We start from the raw sequence: 15,246 nt of genomic DNA, 5'->3' as shown, positions 1-15,246 counted from the left end.
CTGTTCCCATTCCCTCTTATATTGCCTGTATGTTCATATGTCCATAGTGGCAGTAGAATCTCTCACCCTACCATAAAGGTTTTTTTCAGTGTGCACATTATGTGTTACTATTCTGTATGATCAGTTAAAATCTAAAGGACTAGTTGCACCATTATGGATGAGATCCATACTATAGCAAGTAATCATCAGCTGTGTACATTAAGTGATTAATGAGTAGGGATTTTCAATTTGGATTTTTTTTTTTTTAATGAAACAAATGAATTCAAGCTGTATTTGTCATGAACAGTTTTCAGAAACCAGAGCCTAGAAAGCCTGAAGGAAGCTTCATATGTGTAGTAGGTAGGACCATATGTGTGTTAGATGTGAAAGCCCAACAGAACCTGGGTTTCAAGGTATGTGCGAGGACCATGGTAGACCTTGAATACTGGGCTGGTGTTCTGTGAGATGGACAACCTGACAAAGACAAAAATTAAGAGATGCTCTTGCTTCTTCATTCTAGGAGTAGTTCTCAGACCGTGTACACTGTGTCAGAAAGAGCTGGCACAAATTACAGCACCAATGGGTGTCCAGTCTGCTACAGAGTTGTCCGAAGATCTAGGAAGAGGGAGGCTCTTAACTCCATTCAAATCTCAGATTATAGCTGAAGGTCAAGGTCTCTAAATCATTTCAGCTTTTAACTATCTAGAATTCTATGTTTAAATCTTAGTATCTGAGCTCAAATGAAGTGAGCTAATTCCTTTTATTTTAAAGTCTCAGTTAAGCTTTAAGAGAAATTAATCAAGATTGATTAAGATTCTTGAAAAACTTATTTCTCAAACTAAAAGCACTGAAGAAAGATAAATTTGAATATCAAAAACATTTTCAGAAGAAAGACCATATTTTCTGCCATCACTCTATGTTTTCAAAGGTTTCTAGGACTGTTTTGGTCTACCTGTGTCAGTTGTATCAAATAAGGCAGTTCAACTCCTAGAGAGCAGCTTTTCATTAAATACCATATATTCTATAAATGCATCAGTTTGATCCAATAACATTAACTTCTTTGAATGTTCCTAGAAATATTGATTGTTCCGTTTGTGTACATGACTTACTCTGATTTCTTGAAGCTGTTACCTGTTAGGGAAAATAAATGCACGGTCTGGTTAATAATTATTGTTAAAGTACATAATCTTCTGTAGACATGTGAAACATAAACCCTAGAACCCCATAGGACCTGATCATTCCTGAGGTATAAGCATCTTATTCCCACTGATACATCTAGCCAGAGACACGAACTGACATGTGTCCAAAAATTCCTTGGTAAGGTTATATCAATTTATGCCTGCTTTCTCTTGAAGAAGTAGTCTCAAGTTTTCAATCCCCCAGATGACAAAATGGTTTTCACTAAATACATTATTCAGGACATTTGCCAAAAGTCAACTCATTTTCATTGCAAACTGTTTGCTAGTATTCAACTAGTTCTCTTGGACACTGTCTCATTGAGGAATACTAGTCGCAGTCCATGCATGCTCCTTGAAAGGAGGACCAGTAGCTCTTACTCTTGCCTTCCAACAACTTAAAGACTGCAAATCCTGTGGAAGAGGGGCAGCTATGCCCCTGGAGGCTAAGATGAACTTGTCAACTGATGTCTATTCTTGGGATACTCTCTAAGGAACCATAGCTTCGAGAAATGGAATTATACTACAAGATATAATTATGCTGTAGGGCAACTTCTTAATCCCCAGAACAGATCTGGATTTAGCTCCCTTTCAAGAGATGTTGTTAAAGACATCATACCTAAAGCACAGCTTGTGTTGGCAGGGGCCCCAAAGAAGTGTCATCATAAGGGCTGATGTAGAAAATATTTGCTGTACATCACTTGAGATGACAATGAATAAAGAGCTAGTTTTATGTATACAGCACAGTTTGGATAATCTAAGGGCACTGGGCATATGCACCTTGCTCATTTACAATGCACTTGGCAGCTCAGCATCAGTTTCAGAATCATGGTATGCTTTTCAAGGAGTGCCTTCCTTTCTTCACGTCTAGTGACACAACACTGAGCATGCACACGCCTGTCTCCCAGAGCAAACACAGAGGAGGAACTTTGCATCACAATTCACAGAGGGTGCAAAGAAGTCACTGCAACCATAAATTTTGCCTCCATCATTTTCCTACCCAAGGGAAGAAGGCTTTTCCACTATCTCCAGGGTTTTGCATTTCCCAAGGCAACAATGTTAGATGGAAGCAGTCTGAGTTTGGGACTGCAGGAACAGCTGATTACATCTCCTTTCTGGGGTTAATAAGACAACTTTATTTGGCTTTAGCTAACAATGACTCTATTGGTTTTATTCTGCTCTGTTTGTTACTTGGGGATGGTAAAAAGAAAAGATTCTTTCAATAACGACATATGTGTATCCCAAGAATCCCAGACATCTTCCAGGAAGATTTTAATTTGTAAAACTATTATTACAAAGAATTGCAGGTTGTGAAGGAAAAAGAAACATCTGTTTGCAGTTTTTTGAAGTTTGGCAGCTGGTAACAGCTGTAGTGGTTTGAAACCATCCCTAGAAGATTCTCCAGGGTTTATCGGATAAGTTAAGGTTAGAGAAAGCTTCCTCTGCAGGCTGGTAATGCAAAGTATTTTGGAAGAAATGAAGGAATTGGCTACTGAGAGGAAAATGGGAGGAACAGAAGGGTCTGGTGAAATAGCTTTCTGAGTCATATAAATTTAGAAAGCAAAATAAGCATTCTTCAAAGGTGAAGAAATCTTAATCTATGAACTTGAAGAGGGAAACAAGTATATCAATGCTATTCAAGAGTGCGAGGAACTGCAGGCCAGCTGTTGCGGGCCAGAAGTATTTAAGCAGGAGGAGAATTTGGAATGATGTTAGGTATGATTAATTTGAAAGAAAGAAACAGATGAGTAACAGTTCACAATGCTACAATTGAAAAAGTAGAAAAAGAGGACAGAACATGATTTTTATAGAAAAGAAAAAAATGCAGGTAAGATGAAAGAATTTATTAACCTTAAAGAAAAAAGCTGTAGTAATCTTTGGATGCTCAAAAGATTTTGAAAGAGGAATTAAGGCATTTAAGAAAGAAATTTTACAATTTGAAAAAAGCACAGAATCAAGGAAAAGCTGAAGAACATTGCCAAGAATTTGAGTTTTCACTGGTATTGTGAGAACACAGTAAAAGTTAAGCCTGAGGAAATCTGATACTTGATTCAAGTGATGAAAAGTTGTACTCAAAAGGCTTCCAACTAAAGCTGGCTCTTAACTACACCTAGAGGTGTGGTGTTCAAGGGTTGATCCAGAGAGGGCTAATTCTTACTAATATGTACAAAAGATGGTTATTGAAACAGACCTCACTGGAGATGAGCTCAATCAGCAGAATGCCAGTAAGGTTTTAAAGCAATGATGTTTGCTTTGGGAAAGGTGCTCTAGCAGTTCAACAAATTGCTCACTACATTAAGCAGAAAACACAGTGCATTTCCAAGGAAACTGAGAAACCAGAGGCAAACTCACTTGATAGGCCAAAAAAACCCCAACTGTGAGAAGAGGAGTAGCTTTGGTCCCAATAGAAAGTCTTTTGCCAAAACCCCATAACAAGTAAAAGCGACAAGTACGTAAAACAAACTAGCAGACAAAAAACAACCCCCCAAACCAGCTAGACAAATCTGGGCAATCTGGGAGTTCTAAGTAAGTGGACGAACTCTTCTCTAAGAAGAGACGAACAGTTTTCTGTCCCAGAAGTAGAAGGACATATCCCCTTAACCTATTCACTCCTTTTTCTCATCATTCCTCCCCCCCCCCAATATTAGAGCCCACAATGCCCCATGCATTTAAACTGCCTTTAGTTAGCAGCCTAAGTGAGAAGTTTTTAAAACAAAACAAAACACAGCAGGGGAGGGGAGTGGGGAGATCTGTACTGCTTCAGCATGCAGATGGCTGCTCATTCCAGCAGGATGCAGAGCAGTGTGCTGGGGTAGCAATATGCTGGGGAGAGAGCAGACTTTCAGAAAACATTCACACTGGTTTCTTTCACAGTCATGGAGCTGAAGTTGCTGCTGCTGTGTTGCAAACTTTAAAATCAGCTGCAGAATCTAGCATGCCAGCTTTGATTTTAAGAATATATTCAAGCTATTTGGAGAATAATTTCCCACACTATCTTCTTACCAGCTGTAACAATAGATTTGAAGTTCCTAACAAAAACAGACCTTTGAATCTATTGAATAGGAGATTATCTAGTCTAGGAGAATAACCCCAGCAAAGTGAAAGAGATTTTATGAGAATGGTTAAAACCCAAGGAATTATCTGCCTAACACAGAGAGACAGAAGGTGGGAACATAACACCTTCTGCACATGAAGCTCTTGCTCAGTTTCTAATGTCAGAGCAAAAAAAGCACATGTACTGTCTCCTAATGGAACAGCTGCTTTTATGTTTGCAGATATCAGTCAATCTCTACAAAGATAACCACAATCAAGGCTTATTCAAAGCTCAGAGTGAATACTCCAAATGTGTTCAGACTCTACTGTTATGCCGTCAGTCCTATGAGACATCCTATTACAGATAAAGATTGGAAGGAAATCCCAAACCCAAACAATGAGTGATACTAGATTTGAAATACGGACTTAGAATCAATCAGCAACTACTAAGTTTTTAAAATAACAACAGACACCACAGATCAAGTTGTAGCTGGGACACTTGCTGCTATATTGCAGGGAGAGAGGCTTGAAGAGGGCTCTTTTACTAAAAATCAGTCATAAGGTCTTGAAAAAGTTTGATTATTGTCTGAAATTTCATTATATACATGGTTATGTGAAGAATTTTGCTGCATGCCGCAAGTTTTAACAAAAGGTAGATGTATGGTTCCCATGGAACGAAAGAGGCTGAGGCTGGGCTGCCTTAAACCTGAGCTGTTGTCTATTCAGGGGAAAAAAATTCATTGTAAGTCAGTCTAGTACGGTTTGCTTTGATTTCTTTTTGTTGGTGAAAAATAGTTCCAAGAGAGAGGGACTGTCTTTCAACATGAGTCTCCAGTTTTCTGGAGGTAATCTGTCATAAAGTATTTCAAGTTAAATAAAACTTCATAGTCTTTACCATTATCCAGCTTGATTCTTCTAACGATACATCTGATGAACTAAAAGAAAAAGAGAACCCAAGATAAAAAAGCATCTCTCCTCCTCAAGCTGTGTTTTGTTCAGAGGTGACCCGAGAGCACATATTTTTGTGATGAAGCAGGTGAAATTGGGAGTGAATGCCACATTTGTAAATCCCAATAAGGCCCGTGTTTAGAACACAGGCTATTTCATGCATGGTCTGAAGCATTTCATTGGGTCCTAGGAGAATGTTTTTAACAAAAGCTTAAACACTTCCAGGATTAGGCCACAGCTGTCAGGGAATTTGAAAATACAAAATGTATGCATGCTTAGGGAATCTGGTGATATCTGAGTGCTGGAATCCTTTTGTGAACCCTTTTTACTCTATGTGAGGAGCATGTACATTGCACTTGTATTGCAATTTATCTTCCATTATGTGCTACTGTTTTGCTTTTCTTTGTACCTTACATTCAGTATAAAATATTTAACGCCCCTCTCTGTCGGCTTTTCTCAAGTCTTATAAACAGAACTCAAAATACTTAGCAGTCTCTCTTCATGTTTCTCCTTGACTCTTGCTGCATTTGGATCGGCAAAATGGAAAAGTGCACATTGCAAAGGAAAAATCGAAGAAAAGAGGAAAAGCTCTGATGAGGAGAAGGAATGCAGATCTTCACACAGCAATAGCTCATAAGAATTCTGCCTAATATGACTACAAATATATGTGTTTGTTGAAAGCAGCTTTAGAAACTATGGAAGACAGAACTTTTTTCCCCCCCAGTAAGGGCCTTTTACTTGTACACCAAGGTGCTGAGTATAAAAACCTAGGTAGATACTGTGAACTTGTAGGCTGATAAGTAAAGATTGTCCATGAGTAGGGATTGTTATACGTAGGTTTTACAGAAAAGTTGTTTTGCAGGCAGCATACCCATAACAGCAGGTACCCCATAACTCTATGTTTATTCCACAGACTATTTGCTTTGTATTCTGTAGACTATTTGCTCCACTTAGGCCACCCACCACCTATTTTACATGCTTTATAAAATAAGGAGCTGACTGAACAATAAACTTCTTACATTTGCCATCCAAGTCAAAAGCATAGTTATCTTCTCCCAGTCTCTTGATGCTACGCAGAACAACAGGGTCAGACATGATGATTAGTTACTTAAATCAGAAGTCCTGAAGAAAGGCCCCGGGGGGAAAGAGTACCAGCATACGTTTGTCTGTGAACATACGACAATATTACATTAAACTCCTGCTTACCTCAGTTTTGCCCTCATTATCCCAGGGCAATGCCACTGATTACAGCACAGGTTGTAACAGGATAGATGTCCCAGACACAGTGAAACTACAGAGTAGAAAAACACCTCAGAGAAGCACGCCCAAATCTCTCCTAAGTGCAAGGCCTCTGAAAGGCTTCAATGCCTCCTGCCTCAAGTGAGGGCTGCTCCGCAGGGCTTTGCAGCCCGCTGCAAACAGCCCTGTCCCCATTAATGGCTCTATTAAAACTACCACTTTTGTGCAGGTGACATCCGTAGGTTATAGACTGAGATGTTAATATGACAGATCCTGCCTCAGTTATACGGGAGTGACAGGCAGGAGACCTGCCCCTGCCTTGTCCGTCCCAGCTGGCAGTGGCCCGGAGGACCATGACAGGGGGACAATCGGGGGACAAGAGGGGTGGCTGGGGGGGGACCCCAGGGCCACACTGACATCTGCGGCATCACCACCACCAGCTGTACCCCCACAGCTCTTGGCTGAGATGAGTTACCCGGCAGACCTGCCCCTCTGAACAGGTTTATTCCTAACTAGTCACACTCACATGCCAAGCAGATGTCGTACATGAGAAGAAATAAGGTGACAAAGTTAACAGTTTTTTGTTAAAGAAGCACTTTTGTGAGGCAAAATCTGCCGGTAGCACTACTTTTGGCCGGGCAGGCCTGGCATCCAAGATGGCACCTGGGGAAAAGTGCTGCAGAAGCCCTCCCCAAAACATGCCCTTTCATAACCAAAGTAATCTCATCCACACTTTTGTTTAATGTAATGTATCCCAAAGCATAGTTACAATACCTTATTCCAGTCATTAAACATTAACATTTGTATGTTTATACTTCCGTATAAACCTCTCACAACCTCTCATTTTAAGCATATTACAACACATTCAGATATCAAAGCTTTAACAACTTTTACCCAAATAACACAAGAAGTCTTCTGCATAAAAGACACATTTCCATAGATTACTTGTGTTACACCACCTGACTTCCCAGCCACCTGAGTTTTTACCTATTTAGCCCTCTAAAGGAACCACTTCTTTTCTGCTAATAGTATTAAAACTACCAAAATCCTTCATATTGACAACAGTTGTGTGATTAGCTACAGCCAGGCAGTTCCTTACAAGTGGGAAGGGCTGAGAAGAAGCTTGGCTCTGCAATTACCAGAGGATGAAGGAAATACACCCGTTCCTAGATCAAAATGGAGCAACGTAGTAGGAGCCAGTCCAGTGGTTCAGGATGCATATGTGACTTCTAATAATTTCACTTCCCATAAAGTCTCAAGCTTTCATTTTTGTTACTTTTCCCTCCAAACTGGCTTTCAAGAACTGCTGACTCCCAACCAAATCCTTCTCTTTTTTATCCTCTTCTCCTGAATTTTATATGTACATCTCTTGGCACATCACTGAATCATCAGTAAGTCAGGCTGGAAAGACCAAAGTCTCTTGATTAATTCTAAGCATCCAAGGCAAAGTTCAATTATTCTTGTTTCATTTTAACTGATGTTTATCAAAGATACCTGAAGAACTCCCCAGGCAATTAGTGCTTCACTATCCTTATTGCTAAAATATTTTTTTCCTAATGTCTAGTCTGAATCTTACCTGTCATAATTTAAACCCCTTACTTCTTGTGCAATCCACCAAGGATATGGATCATAATATTCCTTTCCACTTTGTAAGTAGGCTGTATTTATTTGAATAACACTAGAAAGTCTCCCTCTTCAGATGAAGCAAGCAACTCATTCAATTTTCCTTGGTAGGGTGTATTACCTAAAACTCTGATAATTTCCACTGGTCTCCTCCGGATTCTAGCACATCTTTCTTGAAGTGATGAGTGCATAACAGCACTACAGCACCAGTCTTACCAACACTGAGCAAAAGAGAAGGATTATTTCATGTTTCACGGATTATATTCCTGTTTATGCAACCCAGTATGACATTTGGGTTTTTAACAGAAGTATCACATTGTTGATTCACATTCAGTTTGTAATACACCAAAGCCACTCATTTTTTGCAAACAATTTGCTACGGAGCCAGTTGCTTTCCAAACTGTATTTTCACAGTTGATTAATCCTGCCTGCTATTGTCCATATTTAATAGCACCTTACATTCTTCAGCCCATTTTACCTGTTTGTTAAGGGGATTTTGACTTCTAGTCCTGTTCTTCAGCATATCTGCAGTCTGTCTTACCTTTTGGTCATGATCAAATTTAATAAGGATATTCTCCATTGTGTAATCCACATCATTATCAATATTACTGGATTATATCAGAAGCAAGACAGACCTCTGCAGAACATGCAGTACATCCATTCATTTGGACATTGGTTCATTGATTGCTACTCTATGGATGTAGTTTTTCTTGCCTAAAAGTTTCTGAGGACCAGAGACTATTTATTCATCCACTGGTTGGTAAATTCTGACCCCCTCATATTCTGTGACCCCCTAAATTGTGACCCAGATTCTCTCCTTAAGTAAATGTGTAAAGCCAAATCACCACCGCAATAGCAAAATGTCTGGCCAGGACTAGAATAGTCACAACATAAAATCACAGGAGCTTTTAATTCATCCCCACATACAGTGAAAAAATTCACAATTTTAATCATAATGTTTCCATTCTCTGAGACAGATGGCAAATGGGCTGAACAAGTTATGGTACTTCCTTAGTTAAAGTCTCTACCATGTGCACATTTCCAGGTTCACTTTCTGCTCTTTTATATAACAGAGAAAGCATGTAACACCTGCTTCTGACCAGAAAGAAAGGAAAGCATCATATACGTATCGCTGTTTCACATGGCACCTACCTACAAATCATTAAATTTCACTTCAGCTGGATTTGCATCAAGCATATGTAAGAGGATTTAACAAGGGCTTAATTTCCAGATGACATTATTCAGTTTATATTGAAATAAATGTAGCTTCCCCAAAAGAGCAAGCATATATTCCTGGCAGCTTTAAGTCCCTTGAGATTATGTTTTCACTGAAGACGAGAGTGACCATTTTCCCCAAGTGGGAAAAAAATTTTCACTCACTTCTTCAGTGAAAACACAGAGCTTATTCTGCTCCCTGCCTCCTGCCTTTTGCTGTGTCTGATTGATTGAAATAGCCTCGAACAGAAGATCTCCAAAACCTGTTTGTTCAAATCATCCTAAAGTTCCAGAAGTTTCTTAAGAAAAAAAAAGTTTCTCTGCCAGGTCATTTTTGGCAGTTTTGTCAGATATCACATTCTCAGGACAATTATATTTTATATGTCAATTCAGTTCTGAGGCTGGAGTTGAGATCTGAAAACCCAGACTTTTTGCTCCATTTACAGAGAAGTTTGACAGTGGTAGCACAGACTGGGGAGCCTTTCACAGTGACATGATTCTAAGGAAAATACAACTTAAATATGCAATTGGCCTAAGGCTGGCCAGTTTTTTTACCTTAAGTATATGTTTTTAGGAAGGACATCGTTAAAAAAAACCATGAATGAATAAATTTCAAAAAAGCCATCAGTGTGAGAGAAAGAATCAAATCACAATGTTTGTATCTTTGTTAAAGCTTTCAGATTTTTGGTTCAAATGGTTAAAGCATCATTGGCTGAATTAATAATACCCAGAAGATACCAACTGCAACCATACACTCATATTTTCTTCTGCAAAAAATAGTTCACCACAATGGTAATTTTACTAAAAATTTGTCCTTCAACATGAAGCCATCATTTGCTTCTAGATCTAGTACTGACTGCTTTGCACTGTTTAGCACACAAGTAATGGAACTGTATAAAGAAAGCTGAGCTAACAAACTGCTGATTTTACACTGAAATTAGTATAACTGGAAATGTCACCTGGATTATGAAAAAGTGTTCTGCTGGAGTAAAGAAGCAATGTTCCTACCTGTTCTGCTATCAAAATAAATCTAAACTTCAAGGGTGGTATTTACACACACATTCCAGCAGCTTTAAAATATGACTTCACAGAAGTATAAACCTATTTAAATTAAGTGATATAAACCATTTGAACCATACTACTGAATGTGGCTTCCAGTGAAAAGCTATGAAGTGGTTAAAAAAACACCCCCACTGCATTTCTGCTTCAGAACGATAATGAGTACTGTCATACTGTAAATTGATGAAGAAGGCAAAAGTAAAGCGAAGCAAAGTCACTCTCTGCCTGTCCTCTTTCAGCTATTTATTATTTGACTTTGCAGTCATAACGTCTATACAAAATTTTGTAATGGAACACTGTAAAAATCAATCTGTCCTTTAAATGCCGGTACAGAACATCATGCAGGGAAGTCTCATTTCAGTGCTTGCTCTGACACTGTATTTGAACACTATGAAATTTATTTTGCAACTGATTTTCTTAAGCCTGAATGCTGATGCAGTTTTAAATAATGGGAAAAGTGGAAAAAAACTCCAATGATTGATAGACTTGAATAAGGATTCTAGTTGCAAACACTTACTAGAGCTAAACTTTCTGGAATGATGTCACTTTTCCAATAAAATTGTGACTATCCCACATTTTTGAAAGGAAACACATTTTTCCTATATTTTCTAAAGCTATCATCTAAAGTATCATCAAATACTATCCACATACTATCCTGTCCAGCAGGCATCATTCATTAGCTGACTTAAACAGATTAGTATAGCAGATTAGCATGCTGTATTAGAATATTAAAATAACGTTCCTCAGGGCCTGCATGTTTAACTGGGGATCACTTACAGCATCTTGAAAAATACTGTTGCTGATGTCTGCATTAAAAACTATTTAGATAATAGAAATCAGAGATAACAGAAGGCATTAGATCATCCCATCTACTCCTGTGTGTGCAAAATACAAACTAGGAGCAGAGAACACCTCAGAAACTGCACTAAAGTGAAATAGCATTTTACTCTAGCCAATTAAGGTATGGCTGCTGGATTTTTGATAAATGAAAATCTTTAAGGAACTCAAAATCCAGATTTAAACAAGTAATGCTTGGAAAATGCAAACAAAGGAACATATCCTATAGAATGAAGTAACATTAGGACCGGATCCAAAGCACTTTTTGAAATCTTTTTCAAATCACATCGTTATTCAGATCAGATCTTTATTTAACAAAAAGGCGGGGGGGGAGAAACCAATGAAAATTGGCCCTGAACGCACTACCCTTCATTTTTCTTTAAAACTAGGTTCCTTAGATATTAATGATAGCATACATGCAGAAAGACATTTTGCTTCAAAATAGAACTTTAATGTCTTGTTCTTTGAACAATCCCACTTAAAAAAAAAAAAACACAACAAAAAAACACTAACCGTGCAAAGGGAATTTAGCATTTAGCTTAAATTGTTCTGAAGGAAAAATACAGGTACCTTTCCGTTCAGGAAGTTTCATCAGTTAACTCTGAAACGTTGAACATGATAGATTTGTTACTCACCTGGGGCTGTGAAAAATCATGTATCATATAACAAATTGCAAGGATCCTGTTCAATTAGTCAGTGAAGCACCCAACCATTTCCCATCGTGTTTTCATTATTCTAACCCATTTGTCAGAACTGAATCTTTAAATTGGGCATTGGCTATTTGCACCTGGGTCAATAACCATGCGGTCACAATGGTTACAGTTCATTGACATCTAATGGAGGGTTTAAATTTGACTAATGTAATCTCACAACATAAAGTCAGGGCACTTGGAAAGCAATTATACACGAGGAGACCAGATGGTTCTCTGGGAAAAAAAAAGCTCACAATGAACGTGTGGAAAGAGATTATTATAGCATTATTTTATCAGCATTAGTACAGAATTACTTTATTAGCCATGCAACAATTCAGTTACACTACTGTCCCTGCAGTAAATGGCAACATCAGCTGAATAATATGAAAATTGGTTCAGAGATTAAGCTAAATTCAGATTAAAAACTTGCTCAAAAGCTTTGTTTTCTAACCTATAGCTTGTCCCTCTCCCCATGGCTTCTAATATTTTATCATTCTTCCTTCAAAATAAAGATTTTACAGCCTGGAAGCTCCTGACTAGTAGTGAATTCTCACTGGAGATGAACCCTCAATGGATTTTTCAATAAGGGACATTGGTGAGGACAATGCTATGACCTCAGCCATTGTCACTACAGAGTTTAGAGAGAAATGGCAAACATGGTTTAGTTCCCCTCTGAAATTAGTTCTCACTACAGAAAACCCTGACTGATAGGACAAGATAGAAAGGCTATGCCTTAATCTTAGTGACTGTCAGCTCTCCTCAAGTCTTCTGTGCTCTCAAATTTTCCATGATAAAGCCTCATGCACAAAAGTGCATCATGATTAAATGTAGCTAACCAGAACTCCATTTTCCTTGTTTACCGTCATTGCTGTTTTCACAGTGACAGCATAACCAAACACAAACCTGGTGTCTTCTCCCATTTTCTTAACAAAAAGAAGTCTACAACTATACTACTGTACACAGCACAGCTTTGAGAATAGTCTATCTGAGATAATGTCACAGTGCTAATCATCTTGTCCACCACATCATAGAGCCAGAGAAAAAAAAATAGTTACTTGCAGTGCAGGGCACAGGAGTGGAAAGGCTGGAAGCAAAATTTTATGGTGGAGCAGAACTCTGCTTTGCTTCATTCTCCCCTGAGAGCTTCTTCAGGAGCAACATGGCCAAAGGTCATGCAATGCCTTTGCTTTTCAAGGTGCTTGAGCAGAGCTCACACTTAGCATGCAAGGAAGTCCAGCATCTTCAGACAAGGCTTGGCTTGCCAGAGACAGAATATAATTTCAGCTTTACACAAATTACTTCAGTCTTTTCACTTAAAGACTTTGCTCATCTAAGCATTCGGAAGGTGTGCGCAGAGCCTGTTTCACATTGCTAATGAAATAGATGAAGGCAGTGATGAATTGGAGCTGAGACCACAGACTACCCCAACCTTTTTGAAGGGTCCCTTCTAAACCCTGCTTCTCTCAACTCATCCTTACAAAAAATCCTGAAGATTAATAAATTCTGACCTGACTTTATGACATGGGCCATAAAAATGAATCTATGCTGAAAAATCATCCGTCTGTGTAGAGCGAAGTGGAGAACATAAAGCACTCAGTTTTGGTCCCACTCCCACAGAGTCACCTTCCCCTCTTACAGCTGCTAGTGGAAAAACTAGCCAAATCCACTTCATCTCCTCAAGCCCTCTTGTACTTTGTTTCCTTCTGATGTCCTGGGAAGGGAAAACTCAGGTTCTGTTGCTAGAGTCAGCCCTTCAGTGAATGAAGAATTAGCCACTGAACTAAAACAATAGAGAGCAGGACTTCAGTAAATCGAGGAGACTGAGGACAGATGCTCAGTCAGGGGCAGATGCCCCTGAATTCTCGTAGGGGACACATGCAAAATCTCTGAATTTTGGTAGGTTATAGATACTATTTAGTTCATGAAAGATGAGCAATGCTGTCAGGATAATTCCCCTCAGTCGTGGTCTGAGTTGAAGGGAAACATTTTGCTTACAGTTCACGTCATTTTAATACCTCATTGCACAGGAAGAAAAAGATCACAATTCATTGAGCTAAATGCAGTAAAATAACTGCTTCTTCCCTCAATTTGAGTAGCCGTTTATTCTAGAATATTACCACTCCAAATGAAGTTATCCTCTCTTCTCTGGACTTTTTCCAACAGTTCATAAGAGGAAGTGAATAAAAATTAATCATCTTAGTTATTCCCGTACAGATAATTTCTCAGCAAGAAATGAAAGCCCATGCGGTCTTCTGGCACAGGACTCCTCAGCTGTAAGCTGTAGTCTATAACTTATTGATATTTATTCCAGTATTGACAACAGCTAGTAGCAGCAATCAAACAAAATGCTTCCAAAGCTTCCTAAAGATAGCCAGAAATTTAGCACTGAGTGCTCACAGCTATGGAGGAGTAGGTGGCCACAGCGTTCCACCAGGTGAATAGACTCAGTCTGCCACTGCAGGCTGAGACTCGAGATGAGCAGCTTGTTTCTGTGTTTTGCACTAAAGTCTGTATGCAGGTACAGCAGTCTGGACTCTCTTGCCTGACAGAAGACATTGAGCAGACAGCTCTTATGCTTCATTAATTTATTTTTTAGCCATTCATAGCCAAATTTATTTCTGTAGCTAGCATACAGTGGTTCCAGGGCCAAGAAGCCAGACACTGGATTTTTCACTTGAGTATAATCCCCATCTTAATTGTGCCACTTACAGTGATAGCACCTCAGTGTCAGAAGTGTAAAAGGCAGATCTCAATATTGTAGTACACTTGTGCTTCTGTGTGATGCTTTATCTTCCTGTCCTCTGATCCTTTGAAAAACAAAGGAAAACACTTTATTCACGTCCTTATTTTTCCTGGGTTTTGAAAATATTTTTTGTTATTTTGCTCTACATGCTATCACAATTTTTTCACCTAAAGAGTATGAAGGTGAAAGTAAAGTGAACTCTAAATAAAAGCAAGTTACAGCTCTCTTTTGGTACCCTGATTTAAGGTAAGGGACTTTTGAAATAAAGTAGATAGATACAGTTTGCAGCTTGAATTATTATTAGGCAGATGACTTCCACATCTGTTCTTGGAGTGTCACTTGTTAAATACTGTTTATGAAATTCATCTAAAAAAATTATCACAGTTATAAAGGTATCTAGAGGACAAAACCAACAAAACTAGGCTGGAAGGGAACAAGCTCCTCTGAGGGACTCTGATCAGGGCAGAGACTGGAGGAGTGAGAAGCTGCAGCAAAGGTCAGTACATGCACACAGTTGGTCAGGTTGGCAAGTACCCACATGCTGTGTCTTCATTCTTTTCTTGGCACCACAGCAGTTATACAAACATGACTTAGTATTCACTTTGTACAATGCAAAGTGAATTTTGCACTGAGCTTACTGATTTGTGATTTATGCTATTAAAAAAAGAATTATATGTCAATCCCGTGAGGTGCATATGTACAT

General features: G+C 38.8%; 1 protein-coding gene across 3 annotated transcripts in view; it reads right to left on the bottom strand.

Annotated features, from left to right (window-relative positions):
• The window catches only part of ABCB11 (ATP binding cassette subfamily B member 11), a 46,571-nt gene extending 40,341 nt beyond the window's left edge, over positions 1–6,230 (bottom strand). For 2 of the 3 annotated variants that reach the window (XM_050899620.1, XM_050899619.1), the window contains exons 1-2: positions 6,148–6,230; positions 2,315–2,344 (exon numbers count right to left, since the gene is read on the bottom strand). In XM_050899620.1, coding sequence (XP_050755577.1) covers positions 2,315–2,344; positions 6,148–6,230 — 113 coding nt within the window. Of the gene's footprint in view, positions 1–1,088; positions 1,111–2,314; positions 2,345–6,147 lie in introns of all 3 variants that reach the window. The other variant, XM_050899618.1, reaches the window with a different exon arrangement.
• Between the last annotated feature and the right edge of the window lie 9,016 nt (positions 6,231–15,246).

This window comes from Gymnogyps californianus, chromosome 7 (genome assembly GCF_018139145.2).
Source record: "Gymnogyps californianus isolate 813 chromosome 7, ASM1813914v2, whole genome shotgun sequence".
Lineage (NCBI taxonomy): Eukaryota > Metazoa > Chordata > Aves > Accipitriformes > Cathartidae > Gymnogyps > Gymnogyps californianus.
The sequence above is the reverse complement of the archived record's forward strand: the minus strand, read 5'-3'. Positions and strand labels throughout refer to the sequence as shown.